The sequence below is a fragment of the Ostrinia nubilalis genome, chromosome 8 (genome assembly GCF_963855985.1).
Source record: "Ostrinia nubilalis chromosome 8, ilOstNubi1.1, whole genome shotgun sequence".
Classification (NCBI taxonomy): domain Eukaryota; kingdom Metazoa; phylum Arthropoda; class Insecta; order Lepidoptera; family Crambidae; genus Ostrinia; species Ostrinia nubilalis.
This window is the reverse complement of record NC_087095.1, coordinates 1,651,296-1,668,843: the sequence shown is the minus strand read 5'-3', so window position 1 is coordinate 1,668,843 and position 17,548 is coordinate 1,651,296. Positions and strand designations below refer to the sequence as shown.

General features: G+C 36.2%; 2 protein-coding genes across 3 annotated transcripts in view; one reads left to right on the top strand and one right to left on the bottom strand.

Moving 5' to 3' along the window:
- LOC135073721 (angiotensin-converting enzyme) overlaps positions 1 to 17,548 on the top strand; it is a 43,857-nt gene that overhangs the window by 5,476 nt on the left and 20,833 nt on the right. The window contains exons 2-6 of the mRNA XM_063967874.1: positions 14,189 to 14,347; positions 14,740 to 14,980; positions 15,280 to 15,362; positions 15,873 to 16,079; positions 16,923 to 17,092. Coding sequence (XP_063823944.1) covers positions 14,189 to 14,347; positions 14,740 to 14,980; positions 15,280 to 15,362; positions 15,873 to 16,079; positions 16,923 to 17,092 — 860 coding nt within the window. The remainder of the gene's footprint in view (positions 1 to 14,188; positions 14,348 to 14,739; positions 14,981 to 15,279; positions 15,363 to 15,872; positions 16,080 to 16,922; positions 17,093 to 17,548) is intronic.
- On the bottom strand, positions 5,559 to 7,285 carry LOC135073720 (putative nuclease HARBI1). 2 transcript variants are annotated; one of them, XM_063967873.1, is made up of 5 exons: positions 6,770 to 7,285; positions 6,418 to 6,699; positions 5,876 to 6,263; positions 5,662 to 5,795; positions 5,559 to 5,572 (listed from the first exon to the last, which is right to left on the bottom strand). In XM_063967873.1, exons 1-4 carry the CDS (start codon positions 7,022 to 7,024, stop codon positions 5,665 to 5,667), a joined length of 1,056 nt encoding a protein of 351 aa, XP_063823943.1. In that variant the 5' UTR covers positions 7,025 to 7,285; the 3' UTR covers positions 5,559 to 5,572; positions 5,662 to 5,664. The 2 variants fall into 2 exon arrangements, with proteins under 2 accessions (XP_063823943.1, XP_063823941.1); XM_063967871.1 differs by having other exon boundaries at positions 5,569 to 5,795.

Below are 17,548 nucleotides of genomic sequence, written 5' to 3'. Positions count from 1 at the left end.
GTACGGAGAATCTAATTTTTATTGATGTAGATAAAAATGAAGAAATATTTATAAATTGACCTCTAATCTTCCAACCTGCTACACTAACACCAATAACGAATTGTCGCACGTCCAAAACCGATCCAGTGACAAAAGACTAACCCAAAATGGCCGACCTAGGGGCTATTCGAAATGACGGAACTAAGCATATTGTCATCTGGCCATCGGGGCTGGCCTATAAGGCCTGGGACCATGGAACAATGGGCTAATTCATTACGCCAAGGCCCTCTTAAGTTGTATGGGCCATTAGTACAATCAGGTGTTATGAGTACGTCGCGCATTCATATGATGTGATTACAATTTATTTGGGGATGGTTGTTGTGGTATGGGAACAATTTAAAGTAGCTTGACTACTAAGTATTTGTGTCACCCGAAATCGAAAGCAACATTCGCTAGCTAGTTGCAACGTAGAGTTGATTAATTTGATAATAATAACAATTGATTTAAGAGATTCTTGAAACAAATACAAATTAAACTAAGGCTGAGTTGCACCATCTTACTTTAACATTAACAAACGTTAAACATCTGTCAAACTCCATACAAAAAACACCGGTCATTGTTACAGCTACCGTTAAAGTTAGGTGTTGCAACTCAGCCTAAGTAATTTTAAAGGTTTCAAGACGTTTAAAAATATGTATTTAAAAGCATCATAATTATTTATAGTTGCCATTAATGTTGCTGGCTGAATAAACTTATTTTTTTTCAGAAAATCAAAACTATGCTAACTTAACATTTTGAAAAAATATTTCAGTTACTTACCTACATGTCAATTAAAAAAGCTCTACGTAATCATTAAAAACCATTTCCCGAATTGCATGACAATCACATCAAATTACTCCTATAGATATAATAACAGACTCTATTTGTCCAATCCAATTTCAATAAAAAGCACCGAAAATTATCTAATAAAAACTTCTGATAATTCAGAGGATGACAAAAAGTAAATAAGCTCTACGTGCGTGACAGATCTTGAGGCACGTAGCAGCACGTGTTAGGGATTACGAAATAGTTTTTATATGTTTTTTGTCACCTTTAGTGCTGTAGGGGGACGAAAGAACCAAGAGTCGGGATGTCGAGGAAATGGTTGTTTATGAAGAAAGGAATCGTGCTTGGGGGGAGTAACAGATCTGCTGAAAGTTTTTTGGTTATGTTGTATTCTAGATCAGAAATAGAGGTAATCAGTAATTCAGTATCAATAATTAAAATGGAAAGCATTGGGGGAGGCCTATGTTCAGCAGTGGACGTTCTATGGCTGAGATGATGATGATAGATTTAAATAATATTGCTTGTGTTAAATAAAAGTTAATAAAAGCTTAAAATCTATTAGTGCTTGTCACTCATAGGCTGAGTTGCACCACCTAACTTTAACAGTAACTATTACGATAACCGGTGTATTTTGTATCGAACTTGACAGATTTTGACGTTTGTCAAAGTTAAGATAAGATGGTGCAACCCAGCCATACTATTTCTATACTCTCACATGAAAAAATGTGGCTCATATTTTATTTGTGATTAACTAGACAAGATACAGGTAGAGACAATCGGTCAGTGGGTATATGAAAAGCATTTCCCGACTTAAAAAAGTGACGTTATTTCACAGTTTTTGATACATGTTTGAGGGCGTAAGTTCACGTTTTCAACCCCTGTTTGCAAGACTAATTACAGATGTAACAGTTTTCTTATAAGAGCTAGTAATAAGTATAATAATGCTTACAGTGATATCGACATATTTCATTGAATTGAAGTTGGCGCAGTTTCGTCGCTTATTGAAGGGTTTATAGATTTCAAACTTAATTATTATAATTTTTTTTTTAATCCACTTAAGAATTTAGGGTTTTGTTATGCATTTTTTAATATATTGTGATTTTAAATTGCTCGCACTCTGCATAACTTTCGATTAACTTGTAAAGTTTATTTGTGGAAACTGATTAGACTACTGTACTGTTGTTATTATTTAAGTTTACATGTATCAACTCATGCTGTTTGTTTCCTTAATAAAGAAAAATAAAATAAAATAAAATAAAATAAATGTTTTTGGAGTTTATAAATTATAAAGAGCTGTGGTTTTCTGAATAAAGAAAAAAAAAACAAAAGATGGTGTTAAAAAGTTAAATAACCCAATGCCAAAGTAATGTGCGAGCAATGTAAAACCTATCAAGATATAACCTAGGTTTTCCAAAGCTAAGTTCACAAGTATGTTTCGTCTTCTAATTGGGTAGTAGAAGGTAGGAGTGTTCAGTTGTCTCAAGCCAATGTCACTCGAGTTACGAACAAACTGGCCATCTAATTTGCATCATTATGTAAATTGTTCGGAGACATAGGTTTTTTCTGCAAGTTTGTCTGCGTATTAGCATGTGTGTGAATGGCCATTCATAAAAAAATCTGTCATAATAAGGTTGAGTCATGGAATGGCTTTGGTTATTTTCATGATTAATATTATCATAAGTAGTAGGTACCGATTTATTTTTTATTTAAATTAAATGATGATGAAATGACGGCCTTCTTATGGTGGTTGGTCCAGTACTTAGTAAGCTGCTATAACATCTCAATACGAAAAGAAAAGAACTATTGACATAGAAACAACTCTGCTATTGATAAAGTTTTGAAGCTTACTTCAAAGATTCAAAGATTATTTATTCACCGAGATAATGTGGTACAATAAAATAATATGTGGTCTTAAATTAAAAAGAGGTGCAGCTTATCTCACCAGCGTAGCTGGCGTAGTCATACTTCTAGTGATTTTTCGTAGCAATCGTAGCCAGCTACTTGAAACTGTAACAAAACTGTCACCTCTTGGTAATCCAAGAGGTGACAGTTTTGTTATGCTAGATAATTCTAGAAGATATCGATTTCTTTTCTATCTAGAAGTCCGCCTAAATTGTACTTTGTAGAACTTGTATTTTATATTTGTCAGTTTTCTGTTTTGCGCAAAAAAGAGTATCGATCTACATATCTTTAAATTCGTAATCCAAACATTCACAGCACACAGTGCTAATTTTTGAGCATCACACAAGGTTTTACCCAAAGCAGGTGCTATGTATCACAGATTAAGTGTCTCACGTGACGTCACATAATTCGTGAGCCTTCACCTTGGTGCGGGTCCCACGATAAAATTTGACGTCACAATGGACCAGATTTTGCGTATTTTTGACCTGCAATGTCTCTGAGTGCACACCTAATACATGAAAATACGAAATGCACTTAACTATACAAGTCTTGTATACTTCATGCCTTTTAACAAATGCCATAGACATGCATGCTGATGGTTTAGGCGGGAAATGAAAGAGAAAAACACAAACGGTCTTATTCATAATAAAATGCTAATATAGGTTTAAAACCTACATTAGCTAAAACGTTTGATAGGCTTAAAACACTCTTATAAACCTCTGATAAAAAACGTTATTCATAATCGTTTATAAACCTTTGATAGCTAAAACAGAGTTTAATATTTTCTTTCCACAGACTATACAAAAAGAATGAACGAAAACAGCTTTTTTGGTGATTTAACTTGATGGACCATGTAAAATCATAGACAAATCGCAGAAAAAAAAAACAAAAAATTGGCAGCTGTGACGTTTTACTTACTGACATTGACATTTGGCACGAACATTTAATAAAGTTTTCGGTTTTTTCGATCAACTCCCAAGTTTTATCAAACTTTTATAAAACTTGGGATTGTATGTTCTGGATTCTGTACCTCTTACCCTGTACTCTGCAATAAGCTCTTACGACGACCCGGCTAGTTACATCGGATACTAATTATGTCCATGACGAAGGAGAACAGACCGCCTAAAAGGCAACGATCAGAAAACTGGTTGGAGGAAGATAAGGTAGTACTTATTTTTAGCCTGATAAAGTGCCTACTAATTTTTGTAGCATGGTTTTATTTATGTTTGACGCCTAGTGTTTGCTTTTCAGTATTTGCTGAAAGAGTTGGTGAAAGAAAGAGTAAATGCAATCGAAAATAAAAATACAGACACTAACACGAATAAACGGAAGGTTGCGGCTTGGGCTGATTTACAAACAACGTTGGTACATCTTTTGATTTCTGCCTTCAATATAAAATTTTGCCTTTACCTGTAATTCAAAATCCTGTCATTTCTTTTTCAGGTTTAATTCAATGTGCGCTGGTATGAACCGCTCCATTACCCAGTTAAAATCGCAATGGAGCCTCATAAAAATCAGTGCGAAGAAAGACAAGACCATTGCTAGGCAGGCTCAAATTAAAACTGGCGGTGGTCCACCATTATCAGTGCCTGACGATAGGGCTGATGATATAGCATCTTGGTTGCCCAATGAATTTGTAGTCGATGTTAACAGATTTGACTCGGACTCAAATAAAAGTGAATTAATTAACATTCAAGAGGAGGAATCAACTCAAAATACGCAAGATCAGGAATTGATAAATAATGAAGAAATCCAATATGAATTGGTGGTACTTGATGAAGAAATAGAAGATACACATGCTTGTACTACTAGAGGCATATTGGAAGATAAAGAAAATAAAAAAGTAGAGGCAATAGAAAATAAAGCAAAACCTAATTTTAAAGCACCAGCAATCAAAAAAAAAAGGAAACTGTTAAACAAAGAAGGCTTAATTGATTTAAGCAAAGTTAGGATTTCCGAAATTGCAGAAACAGAATCAAAATGCCGGATTGAACTGCATGAAGTTCAAATGGAAAACGAACGGAAGAAAGGGAGAAACTTGGATCTTGAGCATCAATTATTACAGGAAAAACTTAAATATTACACTCACATTAATAAAGAATAATAAGTCTTTTGATGTTAAAGTTTTTCAAGTACTAACAGATTCTAAATAATAAGTTAGTTCCTCCCTTACTTCTGTTTGTTTTTAATTTGTATTTTATGCAGTTCCAATCCGCATTTTGATTGTGTTTCTGCAATATATTTAGACGGCTATGAATATGTTTACTAGTCATAACTTAATAAGAGTTTGAGATTACTATTAACTAGCTGTTGCCCACGACTCCGCCTGCGTAGACTACTATTTCTGTAACCTACAGGATCTGTGCATTTTTCCAGGATAAAAAGAAGCCTATATGTTATTCGAGACTATATAATCTATCTGTTTTAGCAATTTATTTGTTTATAAGAATTGAACTGTGATTTTTAGTAAGTAAGTTTAATAATTGTACTTAAATTAGTGATATAAAGTAAATACACATATGCCTAGTCACAAACATTCGCCTTTATAATAATAGTGTAAATTATGGTTATTTTGTTTTAAATGTAGAAGGTTGATAACCTCCGAATAGAAACGTTTATACTTAAGCAATTTCTTTGTTTTAAAGAATTGAACTGTGATTTTTAATAAGTAAGTTTGTTGAAACTAATTGTACTTAAATTAGTGATATAAAGTAATTTGTTTTGAATTTTTGCAGAATAATTGCTTTTTTAAAGAGAACTACAGGTTTTGTTTTTGTGATAGTAACAAATTGGACTGAAAATTGAAATACAGGTATTTTTCAATCAAATATTCTTTTTATTTTCATTAAGATGCCAGGAACAGTATCTGAAAAATTAAAATACAACATTTTCATGAACTCAAATGACATTACATAAAAGTAAATCGTTGGAATTTATCAAAATGTATTTTAGTACCATTCAAAAATGTTGATTTATAAAATTTTGTAGTATCAACTGCGACCTACGCCTCAACAATGAAGGTCGGTTGTCGTGAACACTGTTCTCCGTCGAAAGTTGCGGAGTTACAGGGACCTGCTCCATATGTTGTTCTGAAAAATATTATGAATTTGTCAACATTTTGTCATAAAGATTTGTATTCCTTATGTACAGTCAAATTGATAACATTTACCTAACAATGTGTCATTCATATCAATGGCTATATTATGTAATACAGCCAATGCTATGATCACAGCTTTTCCATTTTGGAGGCTTACTGGTAAGCCATGGAGTAGGCATTGGAACCGCTGCTTCCACACCCCAAAACACCTTTCAACAGTGTTCCTAGTTGAGATGTGAGCATTATTGTATGCTTCTTCTTCTGGACGACTAGGCCTTAAAATAGGTGTAAATAGATATGGCAGAAGAGGGTAGCCCGAATCGCCAATAAGGCGTCCTCTAAACTGCCTATCCTCAAATCGTTGTTTTATATTGCTCTCCATAAAAATTCGACTGTCATGTGTACTGCCTCGCCATCTAGCCACTATATCCATTATTTTGAGGTCAGCATCACAGACAACCTAAAATAAAAAAAACAGTATCCTGTAGGTAATCCATCCAATAATATAGTGTTGAATGTTGCTAAAATTTAGATCATACAAAGTAAAAATTATAGACATTATTAAAACAAATCTTTCTCTGTTGTAAACTGTATAAAATCAAAATATATTTTACCTGAACATTCAGGGAATAATAGCCTTTTCTATTAATATAGTACTGGGCCATGTCACCTCCGGTTTTTTTAATTTTAATGTGGGTGCAATCTATGGCTCCTATCACCCCAGGAAAATTTTTAATTGCTCTAAATTTGGCACTAATTCTTTCCTGCTCTCCTATAGTGATAGGCATTTTGATGAAGGAATTTGCCTTATTCGCGATTGCATGCGCGACTCTGGCGCATATCCGGCTCACTGTCGGCTGACTTAGGCCATGGAGGTCACCAGCATCATCTTGTACCTGAAAATGTATGAAAATAATTATAGCAGCCACGACAAAGGGATAAAATAAAACACTTTTTTGTGCTTACCTCACGACGTCCCCAACATCTTATGGCCACTAAAACTTGCAGTTCAGGACACGTGCCACCACCTCTAGCGCTCTGAACCAGATCATCTTCCACCAAATCTATGATGGTGCGCACTGTGTCCTTATTGAACCTATATTTTATTTTAAAATTTAGGTCCCGCAAATCGAATGGGTTGCTTCGTTGGCGGTAGAGCTTTCTACGTCGCGCTGGGTCGGCATTATTGGCTAAATGCACAATTGCATTTATAGCATTCATTTTCACAAGCAAGGATCACAGCAAGGATATTTTGAATAAATAAACCAACGAAGTGACATTCATATGAAATGACATTTATAAAAGTTAGGTTAAAATAGGTTTATTAGAGCTTTAAACAAGGCCCGAGCTCTCGATAACTTATCACACAGTTATAAGAGGATTTTAGCGCTAAATGACGATTATGAATAACAATTTTTATCAAACGTTTTATAAACCTCTAATAAGCATTTGATAAAATGTGAAAAATGATTATGAATAAGACCGAAAGTATTTTAGAATTTAACTACAGATATGTAGTAAAAATTTTAAGGTCCGCAACGCATTTTAAAATTAATCTTTTGCTTAAAAGTCGGTATTAAAATCCTTAAGCATCCTTATTTTTTAAAATTATTATAAAAAACAAACAATATTTTGGTAAAATTTATTTTGATTGTGAGTATGAGTGTATTTTGGTTAGACAATTTTTTTTTTCATTCAGCCTCTTCACAATTCCACGCTAAAAGGCCAGTATTTAGATGTTTGCTCCTGACCTTTCCAAGAGTAACCTACGTTTCACTAGCACACTCAATTCAAAACCTAAGACAGTCTGCATAAAGTTCAACAGATTTCAGAAAAGTTCTGTTTGCATTTCAAATTCAGAATAGTGCTAACAGTTGCGCACGCGACTGTACGTTTGTTTGTAAACTTGAACTACTTTTTTTGTCAATGGACGCTTTTGTAGAGTTTTTGCTTGCACTTTTTGTTCTATTCACGAATCAATTGGAAAATATTGGTGTGACGCTACGTGATTTGAATTTTTACCGTCGCACAAGGAAAATATTGATTACCCGACTGAATAAAGAAGGATTATGTTTTTTTCTGCAATAGGCATTGTTGTCTTGGTAAGTCTTGAGACTCAATTCACATTACTCTAAATAATTCTAGGCCAAATGGTATTTGCCTTTTACAGGACGTTTAAGATGGAATTAAAATTTGAAAAAGCTACTCGAAGACTTTATGCAATCGGAAATCATACTTGTGCTCTCCCCTTGGCTTCAAAATCCTTTAGAAGGCATCTTTAACCAGATTTCAGTACAACTAGTACAACTTAGGATTTCTGGCAAGGCTTATTGAGGTATATTATCGTTTTTTTAAATTAATATGTTGCATTTTTATTATAAACTAGCTGACCCGGCGAACTTTGTTCCGCCTTAATGGCAATAAATAAGCAGACTTTTTTTTAATTTCGAACGGGATAAAAAGTATCCTATGTCCTTCTCCTGGCTCTAAACTACCTCCCTGACAATTTTCAGCTAAATCGGTTCAGCCGTTCTTGAGTTATAAGTGGTGTAACTAACACGACTTTCTTTTATATAGATTACTAGCTGACCCGGCGAACTTTGTTCCGCCTTAATGGAGACTTTTTTTTAATTTCGAACGGGATAAAAAGTATCCTATGTCCTTCTCCTGGCTCTAAACTACCTCCCTGACAATTTTCAGCTAAATCGGTTCAGCCGTTCTTGAGTTATAAATGGAGTAACTAACACGACTTTCTATAAGATTATCACTGTTACGGGATTATCTTGTCATCTTTTCAGTCTGCCCGCGACCATCATGACTCGTGCAACCAAGTTGAATCGTCGGTAGGGTAAAATATCTGTTCACTTTAAAAGTGTTTTTGTTGCAAAATCCCGTAACAGTGATAATTTATACAGTGTGTCTGGGCATGTAGTGATCAAACTTCTTAAAGTTTGAGTATTTTCATCGATAAAATTGTCCATAGATCTTAATCTATGGACAATTTTATCGATGAAAATACTTCAAATTTGGGGCTTGACCCATTTCTCACTTCACTTAGTGTCTATTCGCGCAAACGTCCATTCGCGCTCATGACTTTTCGCGCAAGTGTCCATGCGCGCAAATGTCTTTCGCGCTAGCATCTGTTCCCGCTAGTGTTTTTTCGCGTAAATGTCCATGCGCGCAAATGGCTTTTCGCGCTAGTGTCTTCGCGCTAATGTCTTTCGCGCTACTATCTTTCGTGCAAGTGTACTAGAACCCTCCCCAGGCAGTTCTCTACAAAGTTTTCTACTTTTCCTCCAACTTTTCTAACCCTCTGTCTTGCGTAAGCGCATGGGAGTGTCCTCCCTCCTCACAATGGATGCGCGTGTGAATGACAGACTCCCATTATGAGGTGGCATTGAACCAAGTAATTGTCGTTTAGTCACAAATAGAGGATTGATTTTATTAAATGTGCAATTTGCAAGAAAATTACAATTTTCTTACTAAACTTTAAGAAGATGTAAGAGACGAAATGTAAGCGTTGTGGGTAGGTGTTCCTAGTTCGTCGTTCGTCTTTGCGAATGTTGTCCAAAATGTTTCTTCTACTATCTCGTACGTAGTCAGGCACTTTGACCACAAAATAAAATAAAGTACATGCTGTTTGACCACAGACTTATTATGTACTGGTATGAACATTAAATTGGCGAAAAATTATGATTTTTCATAATTGAAAACTAAAACAAAAGCTCTATGTCAACTTTACAAGTAAGCCCCACCAGGGATCTGAACCCAGAACCTTTAAATAGGGGTGTACTCAATTCGTCCAAAGCTCTCAAAATTGAGAGCATTACTCGTACTTAGTTTGTTAAACGTAAAACAAAATTTGATAGATATTCACAGTAAATAGCATCGGTGTATCAGTATGTTCTTGGTGACCTCCATTCTTAGTTCTTACGTCTCACTTAACATCAGGTGCGATTGCGGTCAAATACCCGCATTGTTCTGCATAAAAAAACGTATTTCAGTCATACATTGTAAAATTTTCTAATTATTTTTGGTTAAGGAAAAATCACATGTGTGACTGATCAGGAATTTGCTGTAAGAGTTCATCGACATATAACGAACAATGTATTACTATGTAATATGTATGATACAATGGGAATACTGAAGGTGCTAAGAGGAAAAAATAACTAATAGATTTTTTGTCAAGGGCCTATTCATTCTAATAGAGATCAGATTGTGCTAATGTCATGATCCTTCATTAATTAAAATTCTATTTGTAACATGGTAAAAACTGTCAATAACAAGTTTAGCTATGAGGTGAGCTTTTTAGAGTTCCGTACCCAAAGGGTAATAACTGTATGTTTGGTCCGCTAGAGGGCGCCACATTAGATTTTGTGAAACCCCATATAGGTAGCCTATAACCAGCGGACAATTAAGACGCTTCTAATGATATGTGATTTGTCGAATTCTGATAAGTAGTTTAGAAGTTACGAGGGAACAGATATACATACATACATAGCCTGTCAAAATCATAACCCTCCTTTTGCTTTGCCGTAGTCGGGTAAAAAAGGGACTCTATTATTGAGACACCACTGTCCAACTAGTCTGCCTGTCTATATCTCATGAACAGTGATAGCTAGACAGATTTTTCACTTTTTAAGTTTTTGGCTTAAGAGACGATGGCCGTTGCGGCAGAAAAGTTTTCGAGCGGCGACCACGGGCTGGAAGACGTAGCGTGGGCAGGTCTCCTACTAGGTGGACCGACGATGTGGTAAAGGTCGCGGGAAGAGCCTGGATGCGGGCAGCGCAGGACCGTTCATTGTGGAAAACCTTGGGGGAGGCCTTTGTCCAGTAGTGGACGTCATTTGGATGAAACAAACGAACGAAGTTTTTAGATAGAAAATCTTAATTTCAGGAACAAACTAAGTATTTACATACCTAGTACGCACAGAACCCTTGAGTCTGATTCGTACTTGGCCGGTTTTTTAATACTTGTCTTTTTCTTGAAAACGTATAATTTTTCAATATTTTAATTTCACGACGTTTGTGTTCAATCTTGAACAATTGTAATGGCTCTGCTTCAGAGACCATTTCAGCCAATTTCAGTCCACCCGAAAGGACGCGGTCCTTCTTTTTTCAACTAAAATACTATTGAAATTACTATGGTCTCTGATAATATTTTGCCTTTTGTTCTCGCCTATACATACCTACTTACTTATATTTACCTCAACGTGACAAGGCGTTGTGAATATGTACTAGGTACTTAATAATATTGTTATACATAAACAATTAGCCTTAAAGTCGTTTCAAGATCAGTGCGGACCGTGGGAACCTTATGTAATGTGACTTGTTCCTTGTACTTATGTATTTATGGCGATTCTGATGATTTGCTTTAAATATGATAATGGATAATACCTACCTAATAGTTGTAAATAAGATCAGATCAATGATATCGATTCTAAGATTAATATAACGTTCTATTAATTTCATTGCTGAAAAGAAAGCACTCCTCTAAATAAAAATTAGAAAACGCATGATAAAATTACTTAAAATTCTGATTACGTAATGTGTTTTTTTATCCAGTTGACTTTCAACTTTAGATATTTTAATCAGTACCAAACTAATGATAAAATACTTATAAATGCGAAAAATATTTTTATTTCAACCTATAAAACCTGAAAAGTTGACCTTTCAGGGTCATTGCAGTCTTAAGTAATACTTAAGTAACAAAAGAGGATCATTACTTAACGCTCAGCATGTTTAATTCAATTAAATTGTTATCAAAACATGAACAATAGTTACTCTCAGGGAACAACGTGGTATCAAGTACTTAAGTAAGCAGTCAAGGTCGTGATAATGAGTGTTAAGTTAATTAGTATGGCCTCATAGCTTGAGATGTTTTACTTAGAAAATGAATCGTAAGTTAAGCCTTAAACACAAATGGATATCCTAATTGTCAAGAATATTTACGCCCGTATTCACAAATGATGCTTTCTTAAATGAAGCAGCAAATCCAACGCGCTGCGTTGAATAGATCTCTGTGATTGGTTCGTGTATCACCCAGTGCGTCCACTCGCACTGTGAGACCTCATAGTAATGTTTGTGAATACTGGCGTTGACATAGAACCGATATACAGCTGACTAAAAATACTTTTCTCAAAAGAAGTCATTTCAGATAAAAGGTGAAAAGAAACTTATGCCTAATGTGGACTCAGATCACAGTCCCAAACTCGATTTTATTTGTAAAATTATTCCAAACGACGTGACCTAAAGAAGAAACTTTTGACTCCATTTTTCATACCGATTTTTCATCAGCATCGAATTTTTAACGTCACGTGTCTTGGGATGTTGGCATTATGTTTTAAGATAAAATTCTGAAATTACCAGTAAAAAAAACTTATAGGGAAAATCTACGACCAAAAAATACCTACCTTTGTATTGTTGAAGTAGATAAATGTTAGGTGTGCCTAAAAATAAATATTAATTAGGTACTGAAGGACTGAAAAAAGTGTGAACGAACAAAATCGGTTACGGTCTTCAATTAAGAAGCCGATTTATAAATGATTACTTTAAGATGCTATCTGGTAATTAGCAATGAGGTTTTTGTTGTAGATTAATTTATTTTTGTTGGGAAATCATGAATGTTGAGGAAGATTGAATACGCTTTTTGTAGCTGAAACTTGGGCAGTTAATTTTTGCATGTCATCATCTTATCAGGTGGGCAATTGGACTGATTTTAAACATTACATAGACCCATTCTATAAGGTTCTTTTTTCATAGTTTGTTAGAGAGTTGAATAATGATTTATGTACGGGACTGTTCGCACCTCTCGTTCCCACCGCTGCACCTCCTGTGTAGCCAGGATCTACAGCTTGGCCGCCAGGGAAGGTCAAGTTTGTCCCGGGGGAAAGTTACACTGTCATTGGACCCGCAACGAAATTAATCAGAAAAACATAGGATGACTTTGAAGTTAGGGTGATTATTTATGTAGAGGTTATTCTTTACAGTGGAATTAAAAGTGACTGAGTGTTCGTGATGATGATACGACGATCATTTCAGATGTCCAATGTCTACCTTAGCAATTTCTAGCTCGCAAACAGACGACTCAATGATAATCATCAAGATACTGTGAATCACCGCCATTAAGTACTTGTGGTTTCATTAAAACGCTGCATAATTTGATTGTTAGCAGCTACATGATGTCATGTAATGTCCACCTAGGTTTATGACAGGTGATTTATATTGATCATATTTCCCTGATGGTGACTGTTTGAGTCAGGATAATCTAGTTTTTATTTATATTACTATTCGTAATTGCTGGCAAGACAATAACAGTTGAGGAAATGTAGAGGTGACTCGGTCATCGGTGTCATTAATTGATCCAAGGTGACTGAGTTTCTACTGCCACTTCTTCTCAGCACTAGCCCATATGTTGTCCTGAAGAAGTGGTAGGGACAGCTATATTTGGGACGTGTACAAGTGCCCTGGAAAGGGTCTAAGTACTGAATAATTATTTTGCTTTGGATCAATTTCCATCAATTTACACCATGTGAAAAAATATTACCTATTCTTAGCTAATGCATGCAAAATTCGTAAATTAGACGCATTCACTCTATGACACGATGTTCCAAGGATATTTTAGTGAAACGAAAGAAAATCACAAAGTTTGAAGGGCAGTCACGGAAACTGACACACATTGTGCATAGTTGACCAACTTATTTTCACGGTATTATGCAAATTTTCGCCTCGGATGCCCATATATGGCACACGTAAATATCTGATGGTTAGCGTGCTTTGTCAGCTGTCATATATCAGGAGTGATGACATGACGCAACCTTGACTCCAAGAATTAAGTGTTTGTTATGAAAACAGTACACTTGTACGTGATAAGGTACGCAATGAGGATGTTTAGAGGTTAGAGAGGTCTCAAATCTTCTTGACATTGGGATTCTGTAGGGTTCTGTTCTGTGTCTCTTTTCTAGGGAACATAACGCGTAAAGCATTGTAGCAGGTCATATAAGTTAGGTCGAAAAAAAATTTTAAAAAGAGAATGTAATTTCTATTACTCAAACGACCTACCAATCTGGAAATAATTGGGAGAGCTGAAATGAAGACGATTCGCAACAATGTCCACTGGATTGATTATGGTGTAGCCACTGCTTGTTAGCAGTTATTTAACTGAAAGAACAAATTACAAAATAACAGGAATACATTTTCTATAATTTAAGTAACTACTGACTCTAGAATCTGTCACTGAAATATAATCGTTAGACTATTGCCTTCATTCGTATACCTTTTTGATTTGTTGGTACATACGTTCATATGAGTTTCTCTTTGTATGTATTTGTATTTATAACATGCTCTTCAATAATGTTAAAAACTGACCAACTCTTTTGTTTTCAGCTGGACGCCCAGCAGCGCTACACCCTCTTCCAGCGAGGTCTATGGGAGGCTGCGCAGCAAGTGCCTAGAGGAGCCATCAGGGACTACTCCACCTTCAGGCAGCTGCGGCTCCTGTCCATTATCGGACCTTCTGCTTTGCCGCCGGACCAGTTGGACAGGGTGAGATTAGTTTTATTTTATAAGGTTAGGAGTGGGTTCACCACAATAATTCAGTGGATGACAAGGACCGAACTACCGAAGAATCACCAGTACGACACTGAGACCTATTGTCTCTCTAAATAAAGTATAACTGTTTGAATGAATTCGATTTGATGCTTCTAAATGTAATAAAATGAACTGTATGCTCAGTTACTCAAAAATTCTCAAATAATTAAGAAGAAAGGAGGAAAGGATCGTTGGTGTCATCTATTAAGCACTCGTTAAATACTCATAATCTCGTAATTATATAATTAATTAATTAATGTATATCTATCCAAAATCAGCAAATAAAATATATTTTCTTTTTCCAATATCACTCTACAAAACAAGGTTTTCTCACCTGCCATTTCCAGTACAACCGTCTCATCAACGACATGCTAGCGGTCTACAACACAGCCGAGATCTGCGCGTACAACGAGCCGTTCAAGTGTGGGCTTCACCTCCAGCCCGAGCTACAGTTCCTCATGTCCCACTCCAGGGACTGGGACGAGCTGCAGCACGTCTGGACCGAGTGGAGGAGGAACACCGGGAGACGGATCCGGGATCTGTATGAACAGCTGGTGGACTTGACTAATCAAGCGGCTAGGTTGAATAGTAAGTGTTATTGGACTTTTATTTGTTAAAAAGGCTGCAGATAAAATGCAATAAATCTGAATCAGAATCTAACCTAACAGATCAATAGACTAGCTACATTGATGTGTAAGATTTGAATCACGAAATGAGATTCTCACGGCATCTTTTTACACCTACGTGTTTATTATGATCTAGTTTGTCACTCCCAACAACATTGCTATTAATGTTTTGTTAGGAGTAACTCAATTCAGTGCATTTATTTTTAGTAGGTTTTTCGTCGTCGTGAAACAATACATAATATTATTTTCTATTATTTTCAGATTTCACTGATGCTTCAGCCTATTGGATGTTCCCTTATGAAACTGTCAACATGAGACAAGACGTTGAAGAGGTTTGGGAACAGGTAATAAAATTGTTTTATTTGCGTAGGAAGGTAGTTTATTTTTTTACACCAGCTTGTTAACAAAGTGTCATGTTTAGTAGTTTCGTTCTATTTTCTACTACGAGTAGTTGTGTTTAAAATAGTTTATATTAAAATGTTCCATTTGCGATTACCTATAAATGGCTAAGCAGATACATATGTAATTTAAGGTCCCATTATTTGTATTGTATTGCTGTTGGTTTTCCGAAAAAAAAAATGTTGTAGTAGGTAATCGTGGATTTATTAACCATGAAGTGTCTTGATCGTGCATGAGTGTATAAATAAAAGTCAGTGTGAGTTTTCATATAAGTGTGATATCTTTACTGAGGGGATCGGGGTGGTATTAATATCATCTATCGTTCATTAATTTATTATTCAAATTGATTGATCACCTATTTTGAATTTTATGTATGTTCGTTGCAAATATCTTTGCTTTCCCTACCTTTAAGTACAAATTTTACGAAGCCCTAATGAAAATACTCAATTTTCCAGGTGAAACCTCTATACGAGCTCCTCCATGCCTACGTACGCAGACGCCTGCGCGAATCCTACGGTCCTGAGAGAATATCCCGGTCAGCCCCCATCCCAGCTCATGTGCTCGGAGACATGTGGGGACAGAGCTGGTCGGGTATTGTGCCCTTCACGCTGCCGTACCCTGGGAAGACCCTGGTGGATGTGACTCCAGAGATGGCTCAGCAGGTAAGGATGTTATTTTTAATTGTAGCTAGTGTATTTAGCTTGTAGTTAGTCCTACGGCCCCGAGAGGATATCCCGGTCAGCCCCCATCCCGGCTCATGTGCTCGGAGACATGTGGGGACAGAGCTGGTCGGGTATTGTGCCCTTTACGCTACCCTACCCGGGGAAGACGTTGGTCGATGTGACACCTGAAATGGCTCAACAGGTAAGGATGTTATTTTTAATTGTAGCTAGTGTATTTAGCTTGTAGTTAGTCCTACGGCCCCGAGAGGATATCCCGGTCAGCCCCCGGCCCATGTGTTCGGAGACATGTGGGGACAGAGCTGGTCGGGTACCGTGCCCTTCACCCTGCCGTACCCTGGGAAGACCTTGGTCGATGTGACTCCAGAAATGGCACAGCAGGTAAAGAGTTTACTTTGAATGCGGTCACTTACTTTTGAATGAGGCGTGACCAGCTACGTAGTTAATTTCTATGGTATAGGTAGTTTAGTACAACTGCGATGGTGTTAGATTTTTATAGCTGTCATAGTTTGGCATGGCTGCAAAACTAGGAATCGTAATTCTTTAGCAATATTAAATTGAGCAATGTCCTGGGTATAGAGACTCAGGTTCTTCGCGTGGAGATTCCAATTTTTTAATTTAAGGAAAAGAATGGGGCGGGTACTTTAAGTACCTATGTATGCTGGTGATACACAGTGAAAGAGAGTAGAAGACGAATAATAGTAGTAGTGCGTAAAAAGTAGTAATTGGGTGGTTTATTGCGAATAGTATAATTATTTCAAATGACCAAGGTATTTTATGATTTATGGCTGACTTAATTATGAACTCGTTAATTTTTCCTTCCAGGGCTACACTCCCCTCACGGTCTTCCAACTAGCGGAGGAGTTCTTCGTGTCCATGAATATGTCGGGCATGCCTCCAGACTTCTGGGCGCTCAGTGTGCTGGACCAGCCGGCAGATAGGCATGTGCACTGCCAGCCTTCTGCGTGGGACTTCTGCAATAAACACGACTACCGGTATGTTCTATTTAGGGCTGATTTTTCAGTCGTCAGATATCTTTTAACTGAAGAATAAACTTGTCACTTTGACATATTTCCCATACTGAAACTGTCAATGTGCCAAACTTATTCTTCAGTTAAAAGTTATTCGACGATTGAAAAATCAGTCCTTAGAAAGAAAGAAAAATAAAAAAAATATAAAACTAATTTATTTTTGCAAATAGGCTTTTAAAAAGAACTTTTACACGTCCCAGTATTTACCCTACCACTGCTTCGGGACAATAAATGGGCCAATATTAATTTGGTACCAGTTTATTTCTCACTCTCTCTGTTTTTTTCTCTAGCTCTCTCTCTATTTTATTTAAGTTAACGGTAGTTACTAGCAGTAACTGGGATAAACACTGTGGACTTATTTTGAGGAAAATAAAATGTGCGGCCAATGGGCCGAGGCCAAAGCTGTATACTTATAAATGA